General features: G+C 35.3%; 1 protein-coding gene across 1 annotated transcript in view; it reads left to right on the forward strand.

Annotated features, from left to right (window-relative positions):
• POF1B (POF1B actin binding protein) overlaps positions 1-24,800 on the forward strand; it is a 99,558-nt gene that overhangs the window by 49,086 nt on the left and 25,672 nt on the right. Inside the window, exons 6-8 of the mRNA XM_028101512.1 lie at positions 6,314-6,444; positions 19,176-19,203; positions 21,779-21,853. Of these exons, the coding sequence (XP_027957313.1) occupies positions 6,314-6,444; positions 19,176-19,203; positions 21,779-21,853 (234 nt within the window). The remainder of the gene's footprint in view (positions 1-6,313; positions 6,445-19,175; positions 19,204-21,778; positions 21,854-24,800) is intronic.

The raw sequence follows: 24,800 nt of genomic DNA on the forward strand, positions 1-24,800 counted from the left end.
ACTATAGACCAATGGAATAGAATAGAGAGCCCAGATATGGACCCTCAACTCTATGGTTAAATAATCTTCAACAAAGCAGGAAAAAATATGCAATGAAAAAAAGGCGGTCTCTTCAATAATTGGTGCTGGGAAAATTGGACAGCTATATACAGAAGAATGAAACTCGACCATTCTCTAACACCATACACAAAGATAAACTCAGAATGGTTGAAAGACCTCAATGTGAGTCAGGAATCCATCAAAATCCTAGAGGGGAACATACGCAGTAACCTCTTTGACATTGGCCACAGCAACTTCTTTCAAGATACATCACCATAGGCTAGTGAAACAAAAGCAAAAATAAACTTTTGGGACTTCATCAAGATTAAAAGCTTCTGCACAGCAAAGGAAAGAGTCAACAAAACAAAGAGGCAACCCACAGAATGGGAGAAGATATTTGCAAATGACACTACAGACAAAGCACTGATTTCCAAGATCAAAAAAGAACTTCTCAAACTCAACATCTAAAAAACAAATAATCAAGTCAAAGAATGGGCAGAAGATATGAACAGACACTTCTCCAAAGAAGACATACAAATGGTTAACAGACACATGAAAAAAATGTTCATCATCATTAGCCATCAGGGAAATTCAAATCAAAACCACATTAAGATACCACCTTATACCAGTTAGAATGGCAAAAATTGACAAGGCAAGAAACAACAAATGTTGGAGAGGTTGTGGAGAAAGGGGAACCCTCTCACACTGTTGGTGAGAATGCAAGTTGGTATAGCCACTTTGGAAAACAGTGTGGAGGTTCCTCAAAAAATTAAAAATAGAGCTACCCTATGACCCAGCAATTGCACTACTGTGTGAGTATTTACCCTAAAGATACAGATGTAGTGCAAAGAAGGGTCATATGCACCCCAATGTTCCTAGCAGCAATGTCTGCAATAGCCAAACCGTGGAAAGAGCCGAGATGCCCTTCAACAGATGAATGGATAAAGAAGATGTGGTCCATATATACAATGGAATATAACTCAGCCATCAGAAAGTTTGAATACCCAACTTTTACATCAACATGGATGGGACTGGAAGAGATTATGCTAAGTGAAATAAGTCAAGCAGAGAAAGTTAATTGTCATATGGTTTCACTTATTTGTCGAACATAAGGAATAGCATGGAGGACATTAGGAGAAGGAAGGGAAAAATGAAGGGGGGAATGGGAGGGGGAGATGAACCATGAGAGACTATGGACTCCAAGAAACAAACTGAGGGTTTTAGAGGGGAGGGGGGAGGGGGGACGGGTTAGCCCGGTGATGGGTATTAACGAGGGCACGTGCTGCATGGAGCACTGGGAGTTATATTAAAACAATAAATCGTGGATCACTACATGAAAAACTAATGAAAACTGAGGGTTCTAGAGGGGAGGGGGGTGGGGGGATGGGTTAGCCTGGTGATGGGTATTAAAGAGGGCACGTACTGAATGGAGCACTGGGTATTATATGCAAACAGTGAATCATGGAACACTACATCAAAAACTAATGATGTAATGTATGGTGATTAACATAACATAATAAAAAACTAATGATGTATGGTGACTAACATAACATAATAAAATAAAATTAAGTTAAAAAAATAAACTATAGGAAAACAACACAATCCCATCACCAAAAAGTAATGTGATTAATTTATTAATGAAGTCATTATAACTTTTATATATAAACATATGCACACACTTTTCAAAACATAATTTTTTATAGGCACTAAATATTTCATCATAGATTTAACCATTGTTCTTTTGTTCATTTATTTTTGCTTCTGTAAATAATGCAAACATAATAATCTTGTACATTTTTGTCTACAACTCTGAGGTATGTGTAGAGTAGACTCCTAGAAATTACTGGTTCCAAACTATATAACTTTTGATACAGATACTCGATATGGACCATTAAATTGCCTTTAAAAAATATCGGCATCATACGAGAATGGCCATCTTATCATATCCTTATCCATTTCCTTGTATGGATTATTATGATTTAGAAATTATTGCCAGTCTCAACAGTGATAAATGTTAATCCTTGTTATTAAAATTGCTATTTATTTGTAATTTGATTTTAATTTCTTTTCATATTGGATATATTTGGCTACTAGGAAAACAAACTTTCTCCATATAGCTTTCCTGTAGAGTTTAGAATGCAGCTAATACACATTTTGGTTAACTGCTTAATGGCAGTTGTTAAAGTCACTATTTAGTCAAGATCTAAGATGAGTATTCTCATCATAGAACTAACGTCTAAGAAATAAGAATAAATCTTCATTTGTTTAAAATCATAAATTATTATTACACCTTCAATATTATTATAACATAGAAACAATAACTTCAGTCTGAGCCTAACTTGCTTTTGTGGTTACTACACTACATTTTGCAGTACTAGATAGATGTTCTCTCTCAAGTAAGACTGATGAAGAAAAACATGTTTTTACCTAGCTGTAGTATAGGGTACCACTGATGGTCTTACAGTAAGTTATTAAACTTTTCTCTTTGATAGTAACTGAAAGAGCACTCTCCTCTTGAGTTTCTGGATTGAAGATTGGATCAGTAGTTAAAATTTATAAAAACAGTCCCACAAACTAAAACATTCTGTTATTTTCTTTATTTGCTATTTTATACTATCACTTAAGAAAAATCTGTCACTTTTTAAACCTTGGGTTTAAAATGTGACAGTGGAGCAATGTGTTTGGTTTTCCAGACAACAAAATTACCCCTGAATTTTCATCTGCTTCTAAGCTTATATCACATGCACAATAATTTAGCATCTTTTCTGGAGTAGAACGATAGGATCTTTACAGCAGGTATCATGTAAAAAATACTTGCACTCTTGGCATACATGGTGATTTCTTTAGCAGCTTTCTGCAAATAAACTATTTTCGTGTGCTCAGTCAGCCTTTTTAACATGTTTGAGTGCTATCATGTTTTGCTTGAATATCCTGATAAAATAGTTCTAAAATCTCTTATATGCCATAAAATTTGTCTTTGGTTGAAGGATGATCAGCCAGCCTACTATGTTCCCACTTAGAGCCAGTTATTCTTTAAATTATGTTTAGCTACATTTACTTTCCATACACACAACTAATAGAACATGCTTGCAATTTCTGACTTAATCATGGCCTTCATTGTGTTTGTTCCCTTGTCAATGACAGTTCTATAGCACGTGTTAAAAATGGGCTTTTTGTCCTAGTATTTTTCCAATCAGATACACTGTATTGTTTGCTGTGAGACCCAGCAAAGTACACAAGTAAATCAGAAACCGTTAAATTCATCAATTTACTCTACTGTCATACTTAAAAATATTTCTGTCCAAATGTCTGATGTACAAGATGCAGAAGTAACATATTTAATAATATCACTTACTGTTCTGTGCCCTGCAGATTATAATTCATGGAAAAGGTTTTTAGAAACATGTTTTCTAAAAAGAATTTTTGCTTGGGATTCACAGTTTTTGCAAATTTCATATACCCTCTGAGTTCAACTACTAAAAATGTAATCTAACAATTATTTCAACCAGAATTTTGTCTCAATTTTTAGTGTCATTAACACAAATCTAAAAGGAATTCTTTCCTAAAGAATTCTTGTAAAATCTTGTTTAGAAGTTTGGGCAGTCAGGGGCGCCTGGGTGGCTCAGTTGGTTAAGCAACTGCCTTCGGCTCAGGTCATGATCCTGGAGTCCCGGGATCGAGTCCCACATCGGGCTCCCTGCTCGGCAGGGAGTCTGCTTCTCCCTCTGACCCTCTTCCCTCTTGTGCTCTCTAACTCTCATTCTATCTCTCTCAAATAAATAAATAAAATCTTGAGAAAAAAAAAGAAGTTTGGGCAGTCACTCTAACCCTTTATTTTCTTCATATTCTCTATATACCTCATTATGTTTGGGCTAAATATGTTTATTGTGAATGTTGTATATTTTGAGTTTTTCATTCCCTTAAAATTTTGGTTTAGCAAACTTGACATTCTGCTATTAATTCACCCTCAGATGATGTGACAAATTTCCAAACAACTTTTTTCTTAAAAATTTCATGGCCTAAATGGAATGAAATATTGTTCCTGAAAGTTATTTCATTTAATTTTATGCATTTTCATTCCCTAAATAAATGTTTTGGAGACTAAAAAAATATAACTCATTATATTTAAAAGATAGATTTATCTATCTATCTATCTATCTATCTATTTATTTATTTATTTATTTATTTTAGAGAGCAAGATTGGGGGAGGGGAAAAGGGAGAGGGAAAGAATCTTAAGCAGACTCTGTACTGAGCATGGAGCCCGATGACTGGGCTCCATCTTATGACCCTGAGATCATGACTTGAGCCAAAACTGAGAGTCAAATGCTTAATTGACCGAGCCACACAGTGCCCCTCATTCTTTACTCTAGAGTTTATTTCTTCAGGGAAGGGAGAGGATTCTGAGAGAACAAGATTTACACATTTAAAATAATATGAAAACAGTTTAATATAATGGAGCACAGAAAGCTAAGTTGAATTAGCTTGTTGGCTGGTGTACTTTCAGTTTTCATGGTGGTATTAAATCTTGAGATGGTGTTCAAAGTGTGGGCAAGATTTGGATACACAACAAGAGGGAGAGAGAGTATTCCAAGGAGTGAAAAATGTGAGTAAAGACTAGAGACAGGAATAACATGATGTCTGCCCTGAACAGTGAAATCCACTGTGGTTGGAACAGAGAAAATGTTGGGAAATAGAAAGTGCTGCTATGTGTTAACATTTGAATGTTTTATATTGAATATACACAAGTTAGTAATTTATGACATGTAAACACATTATGTGATGATATTGAGTTTACCGGGTTATCTACTTATGCCTTTATATAGGAGACTTTACTCTCTTTAGGAGGCAGTCATTATTTATCTAAGAAATCAACTTCAAAGGGTACATGGACAAGATAACATTGTGGTGTATTCATCAAGACTTTCAAAAATGTGAAATATATATATATCTTAATGAAAACATGAAGATACTATACTGTACTTTTAATATGGCATTTTCTATTTATCTGTATTTTTTAAAGATTTATTTATTTTAGAGAGAGAGAGAGAGTGAGCATGAGTGGGAGGGCAAAATGGAGAAGGAGAGAGAATCTCAAGCAGACTCTGCCCCAAGGGTGGAGCCCAACATGGGGCTTGATCTCATGACCCTGAGATCATGACCTGAGCTGAAACCAAGAGTTAGACACTTAAATGACTGTGCCACCCAGGCACCCCAATTTATCTGTATTTTATAAATGACTTACCATATCACAGACATGGTTATGAAAACTCATCTTTGCTTACTTTGCAATATTTGCAAATCTTCCATTTGCCTTAGCATGCATGATTTTTAGGGTCTGCATTCAGAGGACAAGTTGAAAAGGAAGTATTAGTGGTCAAATATGAAGTCTATTTATCATATATATGCTTATGAATAAATGCATTTATAGGACACCTTTGGTCCCACATGCAATATCAAAGGTAGTATGGAATGCAATATAAGTTATTAACCTCCAGTTAGTGTTTGGAGATGGAAGACAAGGTGGTCGACATTTTTGAAAAGATTGGTACCAAGTTATATGAAGCCAATAGAATATGTCTTATTTAGGACACTGTTCATAGTAATTTGTATTTAGAATTTCAAATGTTTTTGAAGTCTATGAATTTTCTACATTTGGCCCTTAGCTTCTCTTTCCTATGTCAGATTGACTAGATATTCAGTCCAATAATAACTGGAGGGAATATAAGAAGAAATACATAAAAACATATTGAATTGAGAAGGTTAATTTAATCTAACTTTAATATATGTTAATAAATTACACTGCCTTCCACTGAGAAGAGGCAAGTCCAAATAAAATTAATTCTTTAATGTCAGTATAATTCAAATAATTAACATGTTCTTTTCCAACAGGGAACAGAAGAGTAAGCCATGTGGTGATAATGGGCAATTTAGAGATTTTGATTCACTTGTTTTACTCTTTTATTTATGTATATATATATATATATCAAGAATTTTTATATAAATTATTCAGGTTTTACATTCATTAGATCATTTAGATTAGTGAAATAAAATTGAAAATGTTATTGTAATGTTGCTTTTCCTTTAAATTCCTCTCATATTGAAAAATGTGTACCTCAGTTGTAAAGAAAATTTAGTGGGTTAACTCATGTGATAAATTTGTAATGAGTTATTTGTATTAATAGGTTATGTAACTTTTTCTCATTTGATATCAAAACATCTATCAACTTAAAAATACTTAATGTTGTTTATAATCGTACTTGATACTTTCTTCAGGTGATAATTCAAGATGATGGCCCTGAAAAGTTGGACCCCAAATATTTTGGAGAGTTACTTGCGGATTTAAGCCGTAAAAATACAGATCTATATTATTGCTTATTAGAACATTTGCAGAGAATTGGAGGAAGGTACTGTAAATATATAATATCATTTGCCTCGATGTTGTAGCTATCAAACATTTTGTGATACTTTGGTATTTTTTTAATGTACTTTATTTTTTAGAACAGTTTTAGGTTCACAGCAAAACTCTAGTACTTCTTTTTTTTAGGGTTTTATTTTTAAGTAATCTCTACACCCAACAAGGGGCTCAAACTCACAACCCCCAAGATCAAGAGTCACATGCTCCACTGACTGAGCCAGCCAGGTGCCCCAAAACTTAAGTATTTTATTGGGGAAATAGGGTAACTATATGAGCATATTTGAGCAAATGTCTCATTTTAAGAGTTAATGTACTTCATGAAAATCATCAAAAGAGATCACACCAGTCCTTTTAGGATCAGTAAAGAATTCTGTGAACCTTCTTTTGTAACATACTTTGATGGCAAATGCAACCTCTTGGACAGGGAGCTCAAAAAACGCACGGCATACTATGACTTGTTATAAGATATTATACTGATGATATAAGATATCATCCACTGTCAATACACTACTATTCATCTTCCATTGATTTATGCTCAATGTACAAAGGCCAAAGTTTAATATACATTTAGTGTTATATATTATAAAAAATATTATGTATCATTTAAATATATATTGCATTGTATATAATATATTAAATGTAAATTATATAAGTATTTGTAAATTAATACAAATCAAATATGTATATTTTATAATTACATACTAAATAATAATTATATGTATTAAATATATACACATAAACAATTTATCAACTACTCATGCATAGAGGAGAGCATATTATGTCCTGAAGTGAATTCCATAAGCTACATAAGCTACAAAATTTGCCTTTTACTACATAGTCACATCATATATATGGCCAACTATCAGACAAATTCTAGGAAAGCTCCACACATTCAGAAAAATATGTAGGATAAAGGAAAGTTGGTAGAATTTTTTTTCTAATTCACACTTCACTACCTGGATTCTTCTACCTCTTAAAGATCTTTAATCCCTTATCCATCCTTTTCCCTCTCCATTTATTACAATCCTTTCTCCCCATTTTTAACTCCATCTTCTCTAACTTTTCTTGCTTTCATATTCATGACTGCACCATTCTCTTACTAACATCCTCAAGTGCCTTACCTTCTTATCTTATTGTTCCTCCCAATTAGCAAAATCCCAATTCTTGAGTAGTCTAGCTCTCTGCTTTATTTGTTGTTTCTTTTTACCACTATCTACTCTGTCCAATACATAACACTCACTACCCCTAGAATTCAGAGGGCTCTGTGAGGGCTGTTTTATTTACTCTGGTTTCCTTGGTGTTTAGCATGGTGACTAGTTTAGTGTGGTGTTCAATAAATATTTATTGAATATATGAATGCCTTCTTTTTAAATTTTTTTAAAGTTTTTATTTAAATTCAAATTAGTTAAGACACAGTGTAATATCAGTTTCAGGTATACAATATAGTGATTTAACACTTCCATACATCACCCGGTGCTCATCATAAGTGCCCTCCTTAATCCCCATCACCTATTTAACACACCCCCCCACCTCCCTTCTGGTAACCATGATTGCTCTCTATAGTTATCTTATAAAACTCAATACACACACACAAAAAAATCCAATTAAAAATGGGCAGAATACAAAGGATATATGTACCCCAAAATTTATAGCACCATTATCAACAATAGCCAAACTATGGAGAGATCCTAAGTGCCCATTGACTGATGAATGGATAGAGAATGGGATATTATTCAGCCATCAAAAAGATTGAAAGTTTGTCATTTACAATGACATGGATGGAACTAGAGTGTATTATGCTAAGTGAAATAAGTTAGAGAAAGACAAATACCATATTATCTCACTCATAATTGGAATTTAATAAAGAAAACAGATGAACATATAGGAAGGGGGAAAAGAAAAAAAAAGGAGAGAGAGAAACAAGCCATAAGTGACTCTTAACAATAGAGAACAAACTGAGCGTTGATGGAGGGAAATGGGTAGGGGATGCGCTAGATGGGTGATGGGTATTAAAGAGGGCACTTGTGATGAGCACTGGTTGTTGTATGTAAGTGATGAATCACTAAATTTTGTTCCAGAAACCAATGTTGCACTACATGTTAACTAACAAAATACATATGAAAAGATGCTCAACATCACTGATCATCAGGGAAATGCAAATCAAAACTACACTGAATGCCTTCTTTACTGCTACATCCATGGAATTGAGCACTGTTAGAGAAAACAAAGGCATTTATTTGAATTGGAGTCATTATAAATGCATGATTTCCATCTTCAGTTAGACCTTCTTCATTGTTTTATTCTAATAAACACCTTTTCTCATTACCCAAAAAACTATTTCACACAACCAGCCATTTGCATAAGGTCACTACCTTAAAATCTTCCCCCTCACTCTGAGTAGTCAATTATTTATTGAGTGTACACTCTGTGCCAGGGACACTGTGCTAAGTACTTTTCCTATATTGTCTAATTTGTACAGTAACCCTAGAAAGTTTTAAATGGAGACCCAAAGGGAGTAAGTTATTAACTTAAGGTCACAACAGCTACTAAATGCTTGAAATGGATTAAACATTTTTGAGTACTATTTTACCTATAAACTATGACTCAGCTTTTCTACAAAGGCTCTCTTAAATATTTAATTTGGTCAAGTGTTCATCTTCTGTACATTCATCATGCCTTATGAATATTTCTATCAAAGTATCACGTTGTAAAATCAAAAACATATAGAGACTTAGTCTTAAGTACCCTGATTCTAGATCCAGAGTTCATGTCCTGGGCTTATGTCTCAGCTTTTGTTACATACTTGATGTGTAATGTCAGGCAACTTGTTTACTTTCTCTGTACTTCAGTTTCTTCATCTGTAAAATAGGTATTATAATAACAATACTTATCTCTTAGATTTGTTATAAGCCAAAAATGATTTAAGACATACACTTACAAGCAGTACCAGCATCATGTGAGAACTTGGAATTAGCACTACAGAATCAGAAACTAAGGGAGTAGGGGACAGCAACAAACCTCCAGAGGACTCTGATATATGCTTAAGTTTGAGAATCACTTACTTAAGGCCACAAAGGTCAAAAGATTTGAGATTAGAACCCATATTCTGAGAAGTTTTTCTCCTTAGGCAAATCACCTAACCTTTCAGTATTAGACATATATCTCCAAATTATTTAAGATAATGCAGAAAAATTGAAGAAATTATCAATTTTTTGAATCATCAAATTTGAAAGGTTCACAGTATTTAGAGACTGGTTTGACATTGGTCAAATTTTGTCTTAGAACAACTATGTTTATATGAAGTAAGACAGTATTTGTAGTTTGTATTGCCCCAAAATAGTTCAGAACACATGGATTTTACAAAGTTGCTACTCAACGAAGGGTTATAGAATGAGATTTGAATATATTCCAAATTTATTAGTTTCATACTAATTAGAAGTAGACAAAGTAACTGAACAAAGGAAGTTATGTTATTTCATAGTGATTATCCCAGTACAAGTGTAATACGTGATTTTGGAACAACACTTTCATTGAGGGGTTTTGATAAATTTACATGGATAACTTAAATATGTGATTAAGCAATACAAAGCCTTGAATTTAATTCTTAGAGTACCTAAAATAATACACACACAAAAGAAATAGAAAGGTAGTGTCTCCACATTAATAAACACTCCACAGTGGAGAGGGTCTTTTAAAATTTTGGTGATTAAGACTTTCTGTTAGGGGCGCCTGGGTGGCTCAGTTGGTTAAGCGACTGCCTTCGGCTCAGGTCATGATCCTGGAGTCCCGGGATCGAGTCCCGCATCGGGCTCCCTGCTCAGCAGGGAGTCTGCCTCTCCCTCTGACCTTCCCCCCTCTCACGTACTCTCTCTCTCTCTCATTCTCTCTCTCAAATAAATAAAATTTTAAAAAAAGACTTTCTGTTAGAAGGTTGTCAGTTTCTTTCTCTTTATTCCTTCCCTCTTTTCCACCTTTCATTATTTTCTGTTTGTTTTTCCTTATTATATTCCTTCCTTCCTAGGAGGTGAGATGGCATATAGTAGTGTCACTGTTTTTAAAAAAAATTAAAATTTTTATTTAAATTGCAGTTAGTTAACATACAGTGTAATATTAGTTTCAGGTGTAAAATATAATGATTCAACACTTCCATACAACACTGGTGCTCATCATAACAAATGGACTCCTTAATCCCTATCACCTACTTAACCCATCCTCCACCCACCTCCTCTCTGGTAACCATCAGTTTATTCTCTATAATTAAGAGTCTGTTTCTTGGTTTGCCTCTCTCTCTCTTTTTCCCCCTGCTCTTTTGTTTTGTTTCTTAAATTCCACATATGAGTGAAATATGGTATTTGTCTTTCTCTGACTGACTTATTTCCCTTAACATAATACTCTCTAGCTCCATCAATGTCATTGCAAATGGCAAGATTTCATTCTTTTTTTATGGCTGAGTAATATTCCATTTTATATATATATATATATATGTATATATATATATCCTCTTCTTTATCCATTCATCAGTTGATGGACACTTGGGCTGTTTCCATAGTTTGGCTATTGTAAATAATGCTTCTATAAACATCAGAGTGCTTGTATCCCTTTGAATTAATATTTTTTATTCTTTGGGTAAATACCTAGTCATGCAATTGCTGGATCCTAGAGTAGTTCTATTTTTACTTTTTGAAGAACCTCCACACTGTTTTCCAGAATGGCTGCACCAGTTTGCACTCCCACCAAGCATGCAAGAAGGTTCCCCTGTCTCCATGCCCTTATCAACAATTGTCATTTCTTGTCTTGTTGATTTTAGCCATTCTGACAGGAGTGAAGTAATATCTCATTGTAGTTTTGATTTGTATTTCCCTGACGACCAGTGATGGTGAGCATCTTTTCATGTGTCTGTTGGCTATCTCTGTCTTGGGAAAATGTCTAATCATGTCTTTTGCCCATTTTAATTTTTTTAAATTTCTGTTTAAATTCTAGTTAGTTTGAACACCTGGGTGGCTCAGTCAGTTAAGTGTCTGCCTTCAGCTCAGGTCATGATCTCAGGGTCCTGGGATCAATCCCTGCTTTGGGCTCCCTCCTCACTGGGGAGACTGGGGAGTCTGCTTCTCCCTTTTCCCTTCCCCCCGGGTTGTGCTCTCTCTCTCTCATTCACTCTCTCTTTCAAATAAATAAATAAAATTTTAAAAATTAAATAAATTCTAGTTAACACAAAGTGCAATATTGTTTTCAGAAGTAGAATTCAGTGATTCATCACTTACATACAACGCCCAGAGCTCATCATAACAAGTGCCCTCCTTAATACCCTTCACCTATCTAGCCCATCCCCCACACTTCTCCCTCCATCAATCCTCAGCTTGTTCTCTGTCATTAAGAGTCTCTTATGGTTTGTTTCCCTTTCTTTATCCCCCCTCCCATATGTTCATCTCTTTTGTTTCTTAAATTCCACAGAGGAGTGAAATCATATGGTATTTTTCTTTCTCTATCTGACTTATTTCGCTGAGCATAGTATATTCTAGCTCCATCCACATCATTGCAAATGGCAAATTTTCATTTTTTTGATGGCTGATTAATATTCCAATGTATATATACATTAATATAATAATATTAATATAATAATTACACATATAATTGTGTATATATAATAGTGTGTATATATATACACTACATCTTCTTTATCCATTCATCAGTCAGTGGACATTTGGATTCTCTCCATAGTTTGGCTATTGTTGATAATGCTTTCTGCCCATTTTTATATTGGATTATTCATTTTTTGGGTGTTGAGTTTCATAAATTTTTTTCATGTTTTGGGTACTAAACCTTTATCAGATACGTCATTTGCTAATATCTTCTCCAATTCTGTAGGTTGCCTTTTATTTTGTTGATTGCTTCCTTTGCTTTGCAGAAGCTTTTTATTTTGATGAAGTCCAAATAGTTCAATTAAAAAGATAATTCAATTTTGCTTTTGTTTCTCTTACTTTGAGAGACATTTCTAGGAAGTTGCTATGGCTGATGTCAAAGAGGTTACCTGTGTTCTCCTCTAGGATTTTTATGGTTCTAGGTTTCACATTTAGGTCTTTAATCCATTTTGAATTTCTTCTGGTAGTTGGTGTAAGTGGTCTAGTTTCATTCTTTTATATGATGCTGTTCATTTTTCCCAACACCATTTTTTTGAAGAGAGTGCTTCTTTCCCATTGGATATTCTTTCCTGCTATGTTGAAGATTAATTGACCATATAGTTGTGGGTTCATTTCTGGGTTTTCTATTCTGTTTTATTGACCTATTTTTCCATTTTTGTGCCAGTACCATACTGTTTTGATCACTACAGCTTTGTAAAATAACTTGAAGTCCAGAATTGTGATTACTCCAGCTTTGCTTTTCTTTTTCAAGATTCCTTTGGCTATTCAGGATCTTTTCTGGTTCCATACAAATTTTGGGATTGTTTTTTCCAGCTCTGTGAAAAATGTTGATGGTATTTTGATAGGGATTGCATTGAATGTGTAGATTGCTTTGGGTAGCATAGGCATTTTAACAATATTTTTTCTTCCAACCCATGAGAATGGAAAGTCTTTCCATTTCTTTGTGTCCTCTGCAATTTCTTTCATCAGTGTTTTACAGTTTTCAGAGTCTAGGTCTTTCACCTCTTTGGTTAGGTATCTTACTGTTTTTGGCACAATTGTAAATGGGATTGATTCTTTGATTTCTCTTTTGGCTGCTTCATTACTGGTGTATAGAAATGCAGCAGATTTCTGTATAGTGATATTGTGTCCTACAAAATTACTGAATTCCTGTATCAGCTCTAGGAAATTTTGGTGGGGTCTTTTAGGTTTTCTATATATTGTATCTTGTCATCTGCAAATAGAGTTTGACTTCTTCCTTGCTAATTTGGATGCCTTTTATTTCTTTTTCTTGTCTGATTGCTGTGGCTAGGACATCCAGTACTATGTTAAATAACAGCAGGGAGGGTGAACATCTCTGTCTTGTTCCTGACCTTAGGGAAAATGCTCTGGTTTTTCCCCATTGAGGATATTAGCTGTGGGTTTTTATATATGACCTTTATTATGTTGGGGTCATGTTCCCCCTAAACTTTGCTGAGGGTTTTTATCATGAATGGATGTTATACTTTGTCAGATGCTTTCTTTGTATGTATTGAAATGATCATGTTACTCTTATCCTTTCTTTCATTAATGTGGTGTATCATTTTGATTGATTTGTGAATATTGAACCACACTGGCAACCTAGGAATAAATCCCACTTGATTGTGCTGAATGTTTTAATGCATTGTTGGATTTGGTTTGCTAGTATTTTATTGAGAATTTTTGTATCCATGTTCATCCGGGATATTGGTCTGTATTTCTCTTTTTTGTGTGTGTGTGGAGTCTTTATCTGCTTTTGGTATCAGGATAATGCTGGCCTCATAGAATGAATTTGCAAGTTTTCTTTCCTTTTCTATTTCATGCAATATTTTGAGAAGAATAGGTATTAGCTTTACTTTAAATGTTTGGTAGAATTTTCCTGTGAAGCCATCTGGCCCCGGACTTTTGTTTGTTGGGAGTTTTTTGTTTTCTGATTCAAATTCTTTGCTGGTTATTGCTGTTCAAATTTTTTATTCCTTCCTGTTTCAGTTTTGGTAATTTATATCTTTCTAGGAATTTATCCATTTCTCCCAGGTTGTCCAACTTCTTGGCATATAGCTTTTCATAATATTCTCTTTTAATTGTTTGTATTACTGTGGTGTCAGCTGTTATTCTTCCTATCTTACTTATAATTTCATTTATTAGGGTGCTTATCTTTTTGATAATTCTGACTAGAGGCTTATCAATTTTATTAATTTTTTTCAAAGAACCATTTCCTGGTTTCATTGATTTTTCTACCTTTTTTTGTTTCTATATCATTTATTTCTGCTCTAATCTTTATTACTTCCTTTCCTTTTGTAGCTCTTTTAGGTGTAAGTTTAGGTTCTTTATTTGAGATTTTCCTTGCTTCTTGAGATAGGCCTGTATTGCTATATATTTCCCTTTTGGATCACTCTTGCTGCATGCCAAAGGTTTTGGACAATTTTGTTTTCATTTTCATTTCTTCCCATGGATTTTTTCTTTGATTTCCTGTTTGTCTGATTCATTGTTTAGTAACATTTTGTTTAAGCTCCATGTATTTGTGGTCTTTCCAAGTTTTCTCTTGTGGTTGATGTCTTTTTCATAGTGTTGTGGTCAGAAAAGGTGCATGGTATGATTTCAAATTTATGTATTTGTTGAGGCCAGTTTTGTGACCTAATATGTGATCTCTTCTGGAGAATGTCCTATGTGCGCTTGAAAAGAATGTGTATTCTCATGTTTTAGGATGGAATGTTCTGAATATATCTGTTAAGTCCATCTGGTCCAGTGTGTCATTCAAAGCCATTGTTTCCTTGTTGATTTTTTGTTTGGATTATCTGTCCATTCATGTAAGTGGGGTGTTAAAGTCCCCTACTATTATTGTATTATTATCCATTAGTTCCTTTATGTTAGTTATTGTCTGTTTTATGTATTGGGTGCTTCCATTTTGGGTGCATAAATATTTAAAATTATTATACCTTCTTGTCGGATTTTTCCCTTTATGATTATATAGCCCCTCTTTGTCTCTTGTTACAGTCCTTGTTTTAAGGTCTAGATTGTGCGATATAAGTATTGTTCCTCAGGCTTCCTTTAGACATCCATTTGTATGATAAATGTTTCTCCATCCCTTCACTTTCAATCTACAGGTGTCTTTAGGTCTAAAATAGGTCTTTTGTGGGCAGCATATAGATGGGTCTTGTTTTTTAATCCATTCTGACACTTATGTCTTTTGATTGGAGCATTTAGTCCATTTGCATTCAAAATAATTATTGGTTTATATGCATTTATTACTTTTTTGTCATTGTTTCTGGAGATTTTTTTCTCATCCTTTCTTGTCTTTGTCACTGTTGGTCTCTCCTTTGCACTTAGAGTCCCCTTGAATATTTCTTGCAGAGCTGGTTTAGTGGTCATGAACTCCTTTAGTTTTTGTTTGTCTGGGAAGATATCTTTCTTATTCTGCATGTTAGCCTTGATGGATAGAATATTCTTGACTGCAGATTTTTCCCCTTCAGCACTTTGAATATATCATGGTACTCTCTTCTGGCTTGCCAAGTTTCTGTTGAGAAATCTGCAGCTAGACTTATGGGTCTTCCCTTGTATATTAAGGACTTCGGTCTTGTTGCTTTTAAGATGTTTTCTTTTTCACTATATTTTGCAAATTTAATTACAATATGTCTTGGTGTTGGCCTGCTTTTGATGATTTTGATAGGAGTTCTCTGTGCCTCCTGGATCTGGATGTCTGTTTCTTTCTGCAGATTAAGGAAACTTTCAGCTATTATTTCTTCAAATAAATTTTCTGCCCCCCTTTTCTCTCTCTTTTTTTCTGTGACTCCTATAATATGAATGTTATTACATTTGATGGAACCATTGAGTTCCCTAAGTCTATTCTCATATTACATTAATTCTTCTTTCTCTCTTTTGTTCAGTTTCATTATTTTCCATTATTTCATCTGCTGGGTCACTGATTCATTCCCTTGCTTCTTCCAGCCTGCTGTTGATTGCATCAAGTTTGTTTCCAATCTCATTTATTTCATTATTGATCTCTGACTGATTCTTTTTTAACTCTTTTATCTCTGTGATAAGGGTCTCACTGATGTCTTGCATTCTTTTCTGAAGCCCAGTGAGCATCCTTAAGAATGTTGCTTTAAATTCTCCATCAGGCTTGTTACTTATATCTGTTTCACTTAGATCTATGGCTGTGGTCTTATCTTGTTCCTTCATTTGGGATAAGTTTCTCTGTCTTGGCATTTTGTCTTAGTGTCTGCCTTCTTCTTTGTGTTAGAAAAGCCATTTATGTCTCCTGCTCCTGAAATTGATGTCCTTCTGAGGAAGAGGTTTTCTAGTGCCCAGAGCCTGGCACTTCAGGGAGTGTCTCTCATATGTGCTGTGTGCACTCTGTGGTGATATTTTGGCTGTGGTATCCTTCAGGTCAGTCATCTACTTAGGCTCTCCTTGCCTGCTGTGGGCAGTGTTTGGTACCTGGCCTGAATGTGGTGAGTTTTTACTCAGTGGGATCTGGTCTACTTGTGAAATGAGACTTGACACCAACTCTACCAGGACTGAGGCCCTGCAGGTCTAGTGTGAGCAGGGGTTTAGGCAGGTCTTCTGGAGGAGGGGCCCACTGTGCTGGTACTGAGGTATGCTTGACTTAGAAGGGCAGTCCCACCAAAGCACAGGCAGGTCGGGTTCGTATAAGCAAGTTAGGCAGCCAGTGTCCCCACTGAACTGCTTACTACAGGTGGCTCTCTCTTTATGCTGGGGTGGGGGTGGGAAATGTTGCCATCCAGCTCCTTTCTTCTCAGAGAGGCCTCTGTGAAAGCTGCCTCTCAGTGACATGCTCTGAGAGGAGTGTATAATCTCTCCACTGTGTGCCTGAGGCATACTTCAAATCCTTGTTTCCATACCATCTGCCCCCAGGTTGTTTGCCTGCCTTCTCTCCAAGAGCAGAGCAGTGCTCTCAGGGCTCTATCTCAGCCAGACTTGCTGTCCTTTAAAACCAGGCTTTAAACCCTGCTGGTTGCAAGGTCTAACTAAATTCAGCCCTTCTCATTGGCCAAGCCAATAGCTTTGGGAAAACATTCTCCATGTGGGTTTCCCTGTGTGCTCCTCTCTCTCTCACCCTTCTCCATGACCATGGCTCTCCGCTCCACAGCACCCAGAATCTGTTTTTCCCTTAAACCACATCTCCACACTTCCTACTTTCTTTGATATGGCCTCTTGTCTCCCTTTTGTTGTGAAATTTGTTCTGTCAGTCTTCAGGTCAATTTCTAAGATGTTTAGGATGATATGATAGTACTCTAGTTGTGTTCATGGGAATTGAGGAACCTAGGGTCCTCCTACTCTGCTGCTGTGTTCCCCTCCTCTCTTGCCACTGTTTTCTGTTTTGTTTTGTTTCCTGCCCATTGTAATTCTAGCAACCATCCCCTGGTGAGGTTGGAGATGTAATTCACATTGACCTCTCCACCTCCTTGCTCTGCTGTCTTTGTTTTCACTCTCTCTCTTTTGTCCCCTCCTTTTGTCCCCACTTTTTTTTCTTTTTCCATGTTACAATTAAGCAATGAGTGGGTTCAGGGTCAGAATTAAGGCAAGTTGTCTCGCGAAACCATTCTGGTTACTTTAAAACTTTGCAGTATTAAGTGCTGTTGATTGTTCCTTGCTTTATTTCTTTGTTTTGTTTTCTTATTTGTAGAAAGAAATGACTAAGGACACATGTACTAGGTTGGCTTGGGAAGTGGACTTTTTAACAGAAAGGTCCATTAATACTGTGATAATTCCAGTTAATAGTAATGAAAGATGACTAAAACTGCACTGATTAATATTTTTAACTTGTTGTCACCCCCAGTATATGCATGTCATTACTTTAATAAAGCATTCAAAAAGTACATGATATTTTTATTTATTTATTTATTTATATTTCTAAGGCCTCTCCACAATTTCTATTTTGGGCAACACAGGAAATGCCACATACATACATACAAACAACAGTAAATATGTAGTCATGCTTCAGGAAATTGAATCTTCAGTTATCTTCTTCCACATTAGTCTTTTTTTTTAAACGTATGCAAGATGTTTTGTACAGTGAGTGACCCTCTTATCTCTGTAAGCAATATATTACTCATAAGCACTTAGAAGGTAAAGGTAGGAGCTAGTGTCCTAACATATCTCTAAAATACTTTACTCTTATACTAGAGATATGGCACTCATATACCTCTGATTTTATATGACCATCTTTAAAATATTCTGCCTTGCTGTCAGGACATGTGTTACTGTGTTTTTATTTGAGAAGTATATTCACCATATATTTTGTGCCCAGTTCTTCAATTAAGCACAGATGGAGCAAGTAGGCAGAAATAAAGGCCTGTCTCTTGCCACTGACTCTAGAACTGTACCCTTTTCCACTTTCATTATTCCCCAAAGGAGCAAGTGGCAGACTGGCATAATCACTAACAATTCTTTTGCAGCATTTGCCTACCTAACATGGCATCACAAAGGGTCTTCCAACCCTGGTGCCCAAACATTCATTTTGATGCTAGAAGTTCTATTATCCCACTAGAATTTTGGTCATGTGGCTTAAGGCCCTGTCCCTATGTAAACATTCAAATACATTTTAAGTTTTGTCACTGCCATATAGTGTAGTGTAGACTGAATGAGTTAGCCTTGTCTTGCAAGTTTTGATTTTGATGAAAAGGGTATGAATAACTTGAAGACTCTATGGAGAGAAGCTGGACTCGGCACTGAAAGTAAGCAATACAGGAGAAAAGGGAGGCAGAAATAGAGAACAACTATTATTGTTATTAATTCACTCAAGGAGCACTTATTGCCAGTGCCAAGGACTTGTACATCTATCCACAAATGAACAGGTGCTAATGGATGGCAGTAACTGATTCTTTATATTCTTTTGGTTTGTTATTTTGATATTATTCATTGTAATAGATTAGTTAGTTCCAGGAAAATTATCTTTATTTTTGTCAAGTTCCATTTTAGTTTAAAATTTATTTGAATTATAAATTGAAATGTTGCTATTATGATATATCAAAAAGATAAAATAATTTGAACACTAACGTTTATATATGATCATTATATACATTTTCTTAAGTTGTCTATCTTTTTTTTTTCACTCTTACAGCAAAGAGGACTTTGAGTCTACAGATGAGGTAAGTGCAAAAATAGTTGAAAATCAAATATAGTTGATAACAAAGCAGATTCTGATATTTTCACTAATGTTATTGTTTTAGTTTGGTACCTATATTAGACCGGAAACAGAGATTAGTGAAAGACATGATGATTATTTTGCCTTTAAAATGATAGAACTATTTATATATCTGTAATGGCTATAAAAAGTAATAATCATTGGGGAGCCTGGGTGGCTCAGTTGGTTGAGCTTCGAACTCTTGATTTCAGCTCAGGTCATGATCTTAGGGTTGTGGAATCGAGAGCCACGTTGGGCTCCATGCTCAGTGTGGCATCTGCTTGAGGTTCTTTCTCTCCCTCTCCCTCTGCCCCCCCCACTGTCTTTCTCTTGCATGCCCTTTAAAATAAATAAACAGATATTTAAAATAATAATAATAAAAGTAATAATTATTCATGCAAAAATGTTTTATCAGCTGTCATTTATGATTTAATTTGTCTTTGCTTATCAAAACATTTAAAATTTCATTGACCAAATACTCTTTGCTTTAGAAAATTGAAACCTACATTAACTAAATAAATAGCAAATTTAGTTTTAGTGCATTTTGAAACCTTATATGACCCATGCCAAATAGACAGCAACTTAAAGTACATTTTTTCTAGTATTAATTCTATTATATATGCACATTTTGTTAATAACTTTTAATGGAATAAGTCATCAAATAGGGAAAACTGATTTCAATGTAATAAAAAAGCACAGTGGCCTTTTTGTGTTATTTTTTTTATTTCCAATGCATTGATATACTGTATTCATTACAATAATTCAGAAAGCCCTAGATTGCCATTAAGAAGTACTGACTTCAATTCGGCTTCTCACTTAAAATTAGTTGAAGCTTCTCACCAAAGGAGAGGTCAGTGGGGTGATAGATAAAATAGATAAAGAGGCTTAAGAGTACACTTAATTTGATAAGCACTGAGAAATGTATATAGTTTTTGAATCATATTGTACACCTGAAACTAATATAACTGCATGTTAATTACACTTGAATAAAAAGAAAGAAGACAATGATGCTTGGTGAGCTAGGCATGGGATTTGGGGAGATAAGTGTCTGAAGTACCTTAGCTTCAGTACTTTCCTCTCTGTTTATTTTTTTTTAAGATGTATTTCTTTACTTGAGAGAAAGAGTGTGTGTGTGAGTAGGGGCAGCGGCAGAAGGAGAGGGAAAGAGAGAATCTTAAGCAGGTTCCATACTCAGCACTGAGACCAAGGTGGGTCTTGATCTTAGGACCCCGAGATCATGACTTGAGACAAAATCAAGAGTCAGACACTTAACTGGCTGAGCCATCCAGGAGCCCAGCTCTCTGTGTTTTTGTAAGGATATCATTCTTCTATGGTTTGGGGGAGGGGTACTGAAGTCAGGGGTACTGGATGGTATTGTAATGAACTTGTCTTGCAACAACCATAGAGAAAGGTCACTCCCTGTGGAAGAGGGCAAGATATGCTCTGAGGAAGTAGATTCTTGGTCATTCATCCAAGGAGGAGGGTCTTGGGCAGGTGGAGAGGGAGACCCTGCCTCTATTAGAATCTCCCTCTTTTGGATCTAGACCTCACAAAGGAAACTGCATAGATATGAGCTTCAGAATGAGGGCAATAAGATGATGTGGAAGACAGAATAATGGCCTCCCAAAGATGTCCACATCGTAATCCCTGAAACCTTTGAATATGTTACTTTAACATGGCAAAAGGGACTTTGCAAATGTGACTAACTTAAGGATCTTAAAGTAAGGAGATTATCTTGGATTATGTGGGTGGATCCAATGTAATCACTAAGGGTCCTTAAAAGAGGGAGGCAGGAGTTCAGAGTTAGATCTGCCAAGACAAGCCAAGGTTGGAGTGATGAGGCCACCAGCCAAGGAATTCATGCAGCCTGTAGAAACAAAAAAGCAATGAAATAGATTCTCCCCTAGAGCCCACCAAAAGAATGCAGTCCTGCTGATACATTAATTTTAGCCCCCTGACTTCCAATCACTAGATCTATGAGATAATAAATTTGTATTTCTTCAAGCCAAAAAAAATTAGTTAAAGCTTCTTAATGTTGTTGTGGCAACACCTTAATTTTTCAGAAGTTATCATAGCTCAATATAAATCCTCAATAAGCCCTTAATTTTATTTCCCCAAATTTTCATTATTTAAAAAAATCAAGCTTTAAAATGTCATATTAACCACCCAAAAACCTTCCAGTATTTGAAAGATACACTGAAATAACGTGTTTAATGGGATTTGAGAACCATCTTCTTTTTTAAATTGCTGTTTTAAAAAAAAGTAAAAATGGAACATCTGGTTGGTTGCACAAAGCTGTTCCCTAAAATGCCTGGGATTCAAGGTTCTTTCCATAGTGTATATGGTATAATCAATTTTTTAAGAGTAAGAACTGATAAGACTAGAAATGAAGTTGGTAGCAACTAATGCCCAGAAAATGAAATAATCTTTTGATGTTCCTAAAAATATGCTCTGCTGCACAGAAGTCTGTGAACTACTGACCCTAAGATTATAATACTAATATGCATCTGTTAAATGGATAAGCTTCTCTTTTCTTACAGTCAGAAGACATTGAATCCTTGATTCCTAAAGGATTGTCAGAGTTTACAAAACAGCAAATTCGCTATATTCTGCAGGTGAGGTGGGGTCAAGAGTGGGTGTGAGATCAACAATGACAAACCACTAGCCAAGGATGCTTCCCTTAATTAAGAACAGAAAGTAAAGTAAAAATCCTGTTTCAGGAGAGTTGATTATACTTTGATTAAACAAGTCTTGCATTATAGTTTGTTCAGACTTTCACTTATATTGAATAACTAGCATTCAGGTAAGCATTCTAAAAATACTGTTCCCTGCTCTGGAATGGCCTTATTCTTTCCTCACTGCTATAGCACAACTTGACTCTAATTTATACCTTTGCCCTCATCTTCTCTATTTTTCATTCTACCCCCCCACCTCACCCCTTGTGGTAAGAGATGGGAGAGGCCAATGCCTTGCTTTTTCTGATTTGTAGAATGATAGAGACTACTGGAACAGTAAATTCCCCTACAATGAAGGGAGGACAGAAGAAGATAGATGTTAAGGGAATATGGCTAAAGAGTACATCTTTATGCAAGAAAGGATTGAAAAGATAATCTAGCTTTGTTTAAGTGAGGCCAATTTCTAAATTATTGGTCTTAAACCTTTGTTGGTCATCCAAATATTGGACCTGATGTCATTTTTGTGAAATTTAAATAAAATACTTTTAGTGGCACACTGTGTATTATAAAAAGACAGTGGTGTGGGGAAAACTTAAGCTTTGCAGAATCTGAATCTTGGAGACATCCTTGATATTATCTCTGGTGGTGGGATGTCTATTGAAAGTGCATTCGAAACTTTTTTCTTTGAAAAACTCTTTCAGAGGATTTTGCACCAAAGTTCATGAGAAACACTGGTATATAGTTTTCTTGTATTCTCTTTGGTTTTGGTATTAGGAGAATACTAGCTTCATAACATGAATTGGGAAGTGTTTCTTCTTTGCTATTTTCTAGAAAAGACTGTATAGACTTGGTATTAATCCTTCTTTAAACATTTGGTAAAATCCTTTAGTAAAAATATCTGGGCCTAGAGATTTGTCTTTTTGGGAGTTTAAAAAAATTCCAAATTCAACTCCTTAATAGTTATAGGTTTATTCAAATGATTTGTTTCATATTGGGTGAGTTGTGGTAACTTGTATTTTTCAAGGAAGTAATCTATTTCATCTAAATTATCAAATTTATACTGTATAGTTGTTCATAGTATTCCCTTATTATCTTTTTTATGTCTGCAGGGTTTGTATTACTATCCCCTATTTAATTCTTAGTACTAGTCATTTGTGTCTACTTGATTCTTTGTCAGCATTGCTGGAGACTTCTCAATTTTATCATTTTTTTTTCAAAGAACAAGACTTCAGTTTTATTGATCTTCTCTATTATTTTCCTGTTTACACTTCCACTAATTTTTGCCCTTGTCTGTATTATTTCCTTCCTTTGCTTGCTTTTGATATGTTGTTCTCTTCTTTGTCTGGTTTCTTGATATAGAAAGTTAGAGTATAGGTTTGAGACATTTTCTATTTTCTAATGTAAGCATTTAAGCTATAAATATCCTCTCAGCATGGCTTTGGCTATGCCCCCAAATTATGATATGATTTTCATTTTCTTTCAGTTCTCTGTACTTTTTAGCTCCCTTTAGACTTATGCTTTTACCTGTGGATTATTTAGAAGTATATTATTTAGTTTCAGAGTGTTTAGAGATTTTCCTGTTGTCTTTCTAGTACTGATACATAGTTTGATTCCACTGTGGAAAGAGAATATACTTCATATTAGATCAATTTTTTTGAAATGGTTAAGTTTTGTTTTATGGTCAAGATAATGGTCTATATTGGTGTATCTTCCATGGGTACATGAAAGGATTAGATACTTTGGTTGATGGGGTTGTTGAGTTCTTTCATATTCTTGTTCATTTTCTGCCAAGTAGTTCTTATCAGTTGCTGGGAGAGGCATATACAAATCAGTTATAACAGTGGACTTGTCGTTTTTTCCTTTCAGTTCTATCAGTTTTTGCATTTCTATACATTTTGTAGCTCTATTGTTTGGTGCATTAAAGTTTAGATTGCTGAGTCTTCTTGGTGGATTGACCCTTCTATCATTATATAATGGTTCCTCTTTGTCCTTGGTAATTTTCTTTGCTCTAAAGACATTTTTATCTAGGGGCGCCTGGGTGGTTCAGTCGTTAAGCGTCTGCCTTCAGCTCAGGTCATGATCCCAGGGTCCTGGGGTCGAGCCCAGCATCGGGCTTCCTGCTCTGTGGGAAGTCTGTTTCTCCCTCTCCTGTTCCCCCTGCTTGTGTTCCTGCTCTCACTGTGTCTATCTCTGTCAAATACATTAAGTAAAATCTTTAAAAAAAAGTCATTTTTTTAAGATTTTATTTATTTATTTGAGAGAGAGGGAATGAGAGACAGAGAGCACGAGAGGGAAGAGGGTCAGAGGGAGAAGCAGACTCCCCGCTGAGCAGGGAGCCCGATGTGGGACTCGATCCCGGGACTCCAGGATCATGACCTGAGCCGAAGGCAGTCGCTTAACCAACTGAGCCACCCAGGCGCCCTAAAAAAAGTCATTTTTATCTAATAACAATATAACACTCTTGCTTTCTTTTATTAATGTTTGCTTGGTATATCTTTTTCCCCAACATTTTACTTTTAATATATGTATATATATATTATTAACATATAACGTATTATTTGTTTCAGGGGTACAGGTCTGTGAGTCATCAGTCTTACACAATTCACAGTGCTCACCATAGCACATATCCTCTCCAATGTCCATCACCCAGCCACCCCATCCTCCCAGCTCCCTCCACTCTAGCAACTTTATTTGTTTACTGAGATTAAGAGTCTCTTATGGTTTGTCTCCCTCTCTGATTTCATTTTGTTTCATTTTTCCCTCCCTTCCCCTATGATCCTCTGTCTTGTTTCTCAAATTCCACATATCAGTGATATCTTATGATAATTGTCTTTCTCTATTGACTTATTTTGCTTAGCGTAATGCCATCTAGTTCCATCCACATCAT

The sequence above is a fragment of the Eumetopias jubatus genome, unplaced genomic scaffold (assembly GCF_037043125.1).
Source record: "Eumetopias jubatus isolate StellerSeaLion01/CBP00866 unplaced genomic scaffold, mEumJub1_p1.0 scaffold_11, whole genome shotgun sequence".
NCBI lineage: Eukaryota > Metazoa > Chordata > Mammalia > Carnivora > Otariidae > Eumetopias > Eumetopias jubatus.